This window comes from Piliocolobus tephrosceles, chromosome 21 (genome assembly GCF_002776525.5).
Source record: "Piliocolobus tephrosceles isolate RC106 chromosome 21, ASM277652v3, whole genome shotgun sequence".
Classification (NCBI taxonomy): domain Eukaryota; kingdom Metazoa; phylum Chordata; class Mammalia; order Primates; family Cercopithecidae; genus Piliocolobus; species Piliocolobus tephrosceles.
In genome coordinates this window covers 18207944-18212199 of record NC_045454.1, presented here as the reverse complement: position 1 = coordinate 18212199, position 4256 = coordinate 18207944, and the positions used below count along the sequence as shown (strand labels likewise).

The 4256-nt window shown below is 52.1% G+C and overlaps 1 protein-coding gene across 1 annotated transcript; it reads left to right on the top strand.

Annotated features, from left to right (window-relative positions):
- The first annotated feature begins 1709 nt into the window (after positions 1-1709).
- On the top strand, positions 1710-4053 carry IFNL1 (interferon lambda 1). The gene is made up of 5 exons (XM_023229397.2): positions 1710-1977; positions 2193-2270; positions 3339-3488; positions 3594-3677; positions 3771-4053. The coding sequence occupies exons 1-5, from the start codon at positions 1807-1809 to the stop codon at positions 3894-3896; spliced, it is 609 nt and encodes a 202-aa protein (XP_023085165.1). The 5' UTR covers positions 1710-1806; the 3' UTR covers positions 3897-4053.
- Positions 4054-4256: the final 203 nt, after the last annotated feature.

The following is a 4256-nucleotide window of genomic DNA, read 5'->3' as shown; positions in this document are numbered from 1 at the left end:
AGATAGATAGATAGATAGATAGATAGATAGATAGATAGATAGATAGATAGATAGATACACACATACATACACACATACATACATACATACTTAGAGAGAGAGACAGATAAATAGATGGATAGAGACTAGATAGATGACAGAGAGAAAGAGAGAGGAGGGGATTTATTAGGAGAATTGGCTCAGACAATTAGGAAGGCCAATAAGTTCCATGACAGGCCATCTGCAAGCTGGAGAACCAGCGAAGCTTATAGTTCAGCTCAGTTCAAGAACAAAAGCCTCAGGACTTGGGGGGCAGCTAGTGTAAGTCCCAGCAATTTTTTTCTGAGATGGAATCTCACTCTGTTGCCCAGGCTGGAATGCAATGGCATGATCTCAGCTCTCTGCAGCCTCCGCTTCCAGGGTTCAAGCAATTCTCCTGCCTCAGCCTCCCGAGTAGCTGGGACTACAGGCCTGTGCCACCACACCTGGCTAATTTTTGTATTTTTAGTAGAGATGGGGCTTCACCATTTGGCCAGGCTGGTCTCGAACTCCTGACCTCAAGTGATCCACCTGCCTCAGCCTCCCAAACTGCTGGGATTACAGGCGTGAGCCACCATGCCCGGCTGCACATCCCAGCATTCAAAGGCCAAAGAGCCTGGAATTCTGATGTTTAAGGGCAGATGCAGGGTGTCCCAGCTCGTAAGAGCGAGCAAATTTACCTTTCCTCTGCCTTTTTGTTCTATTCAGGCCCTCGGCCAATTGGATGGTGCCCACCACATTGGGTAACAATGGGTCTTCCTTACTCAGTCCATTGATTCAAATGCTAATCTCTTCTGGAAACACCCCAGAGTCATACCCAGAATTAATGCATCACTAGCTATCTGGTAAACTTAACCAGTCAAGGTGACACTTTTGGAGGCTGAAGCAGAAGGATGGCTTAAGGCCAGGAGTTCAAGACTGGCCTGGGCAACATAGTGAGATCCCTATCTCTACAAATATAAATAAATAATAAAATAAGGCGGTGGCTCACGCCTATAATCCCAGCACTTTGGCAGGCCGAGTTGGGCGGTTCACCTGAGGTCAGAAGTTCGAGGCCAGCCTGACCAACATAGTAAAACCCATTTTCTACTAAATTACAAAAATTAGCCAGGCGTGATGGTGCGCACCTATAATCCCAGCTACTTAGGAGGCTGAGGCAGGAGAATCGCTTGAACCCAGGAGGCAGAAGTTGCAGTGAGCCAGGATTGCACCATTGCACTCCAGCCTGGGCAACAAGAGCAAAACTCCATCTCAAAAAATAGTAACAAAATAAAAAACCAATTTTTTTTTTTTGAAACAGGATCTCACTCTATCACCCAGGCTGGAGTGCAGTGGCATGATCTTGGCTCACTGCAACCTCTGCCTCCCGGATTCAAGCGATTCTCATGCCTCGGCCTCATGAGTAGCTGAGACCACAGGTGCCTGCCACCACTCCTGGCTAATTTAGAATAAAAAAGAAGCTTTCTCCCTGCCACTCAGGTAGCCTTATCCCTAATCTCCGCCTCCGTCAGGGACTCCTCGAGGCCATTTGACTGAAAGCTGCCCACGGAGTTCTAAGGATTTCAGTTTCTCTTTCCTTCTTGATGCAGCTCCCAGCTCACTTGGCCCCGCCCACACCTGTTCCCTCACCAGGCTCCCAAACTGGCCCCACCCACTCATGCCTCTGAAGTCAAGTGGAAATTCTCATTTCCAATTACCTTTTCACTTTACACACATCATCGTGGATTGCTCATTTTGCCCGGCTAAAAAGCAGAGCCATGCCGCTGGGGAAGCTGTTGCGATTTAGCCATGGCTGCAGCTTGGATCGTGGTGCTGGTGCCTTTGGTGCTAGGCTTGGCCGTGGCAGGCCCTGTCCCCACTTCCAAGCCCACCACAACTGGGAAGGGCTGCGACATTGACAGGTTCAAATCTCTGTCACCGCAGGAGTTGGCAAGCTTCAAGAAGGCCAGGGACGCCTTGGTGAGTTCCTGTTGCTAGGGGCTAACCTCCACTTCTACGGGTGTCCCAGTTACTGCCCTGCTACTGTGTGCTAGCCTCTAGCCTTCCAACTATGGCGAACCTCTATCCTTTCTGCACTGGGTTAAACCTATGCTGTCAGGCCAACTTCATCCTTGCTACTAGGAGCTAGCTTCCAGCCATCCTGCTGTGGGCTAACCCCTGCCCTTGCTCTCTAGGAAGAATCACTCAAGTTGAAAAACTGGAGTTGCAGCTCCCCTGTCTTCCCCGGGAACTGGGACCTAAGGCTTCTCCAGGTGAGTTGGAAGTCAGGCCCCCTTTACCCTTCCCTTGACCCTCTCCCTTCTCTCCTTAAGTGGCCCCTTAGCCTTCTTTGTTCCCCTTGTCCTTCACTCTCTTGGACCTCTCCTCACCTGTCCTGTGCCCTTGCCACTTCTCAACAGCTGTCTTGACTCTGTCCTTCCCCTGGGTCCCTTCTATCATCTCCCGTCGGCCCCACTCCCCTAGCTCACTCACCTGTCCCTGTCACTTCCACTCTCACTCTTCATTTCTCTCCCAAATGTCCCCAGTCTGTCCCCCACCTGTGCCTTTCATCCTGCTCCACTTCCCCCTGTCTGTTCCCAACGCTGACTCCCTGTCCCTCTCACCTGCCCCGTCACCTGTCCCTCATCATCTTTCACTGACATTCGTCCAGCTCATGTTCCCCCCTCATCCACCCTTTTTTTTTTTTTTTTTTTTTTGAGACAGAGTCTTGCTCTGTCACCCAGGCTGGAGTGCAGTGGCATCATCTCGGCTCACTGCAACCTCCGCCTTCTGGGTTCAAGCGATTCTCCTGCCTCAGCCTCCTGAGTAGCTGTGATTACAGGCATGTGCCATGATGCCCAGCTAATTTTTGCATTTTTAGTAGAGACAGGGTTTCACCGTGTTGGCCAGGCTGGTCTCAAACTCCTGACCTCAGGTGATCCACTTGCCTCGCCCTCCCAAAGTGTTGGGATTACAGGCGTGAGCCACCACACCTGGCCCCACCCTTCTTCTCTGTGCATGCAACTGTTCCTCTCTCACTGCGCCCCAACCTGCTTTCTCCTCACCCGTCCCCACCCCATCCCAGGGAACCTCTGTGACCCCCGTAAGTCCCTTTTCATTTGTCTCCATTTCACTTATCCCCTCACCTGCCTCCTTGACCATCCTGCCTCCCCTATATCCTTCCTCAAGTCTTCCCCCTCCTGCCTCTTCTCCCCAGACCCCTCACCTGTCCCCAACACATGCACTGTGTCACCGTCCTTCCCCAGGACTGCCTACCTGTCCCCACTAACTGGGTCTTCTTGCCTGTTTTCCCTCACATGCTCTTTCTCACCTCTCCTCAGGTGAGGGAGCGCCCCGTGGCCTTGGAGGCTGAGCTGGCCCTGACGCTGAAAGTCTTGGAGGCTGCCGCTGACACTGACTCAGCCCTGGGGGTCGCCCTAGATCAGCCCCTTCACACCCTGCACCACATCCTTTCCCAGCTCCAGGCCTGTGTGAGTCATCGGGGCCCGGGCACCCAGGTCTGTGAGTTCTGAGCAGCATCCTTCCCCTGTGGTGGCCCAGGATCCGCCTCACATACCACCCTCCTCTGCCCACAGATCCAGGCTCAACCCACAGCAGGGCCCAGGCCCCGGGGCCGCCTCCAACACTGGCTACACCGGCTCCAGGAGGCCCCCAAAAAGGTGAGAGACCCAGGAAGAGAAGGACCAGGGTCTGAGGAGCCAATAGGAGCCCAGACCCTGGACAGCCCCTGATCCATCCCCTCCTCCCTACAGGAGTCCCCTGGCTGCCTTGAGGCGTCTGTCACCTTCAACCTCTTCCGCCTACTCATACGAGACCTGATATGTGTCGCCAATGGGGACCTGTGTCTGAGAACGTCAACCCACCCCGAATCCACCTGACACCCCACACCTTATTTATGCACTGAGCCCTACTCCTTCCTTAAATTATTTCCTCTCACCCTTTATTTATGAAGCTGCAGCCCTGACTGAGACATAGGACTGAGTTTATTGTTTTACTTTTGTACATTATGCACAAATAAACAACAAGGAATTGGAACCTTCTGTGATAGGTGAATCCTTGAGTGTGTGTGCGATTGTGGGTCTGTGACTGGGTGTGGATATCTGTGTGATGCAGGCAAAATTTGTGACTGGTTGTGTATATTTGTGTGTGCCTGACTTCTGTGACTGTGCATGTATTTGTGTGTAAATGAGTGTCTGCCCAAACTTGAATCTAACCAAAAATGCATAACTGTGCATGTT

Excerpts from the sequence above, each read along its gene's own strand:
- IFNL1 (XM_023229397.2), top strand. The coding sequence starts at position 1,807 with ATGGCTGCAGCTTGGATCGTGGTGCTGGTGCCTTTGGTGCTAGGCTTG. Across the intron at positions 1,978-2,192 it reads AGAAGGCCAGGGACGCCTTG|GAAGAATCACTCAAGTTGAA; the intron begins GTGAGTTCCTGT and ends CTTGCTCTCTAG. Across the intron at positions 3,678-3,770 it reads TCCAGGAGGCCCCCAAAAAG|GAGTCCCCTGGCTGCCTTGA; the intron begins GTGAGAGACCCA and ends TCCTCCCTACAG.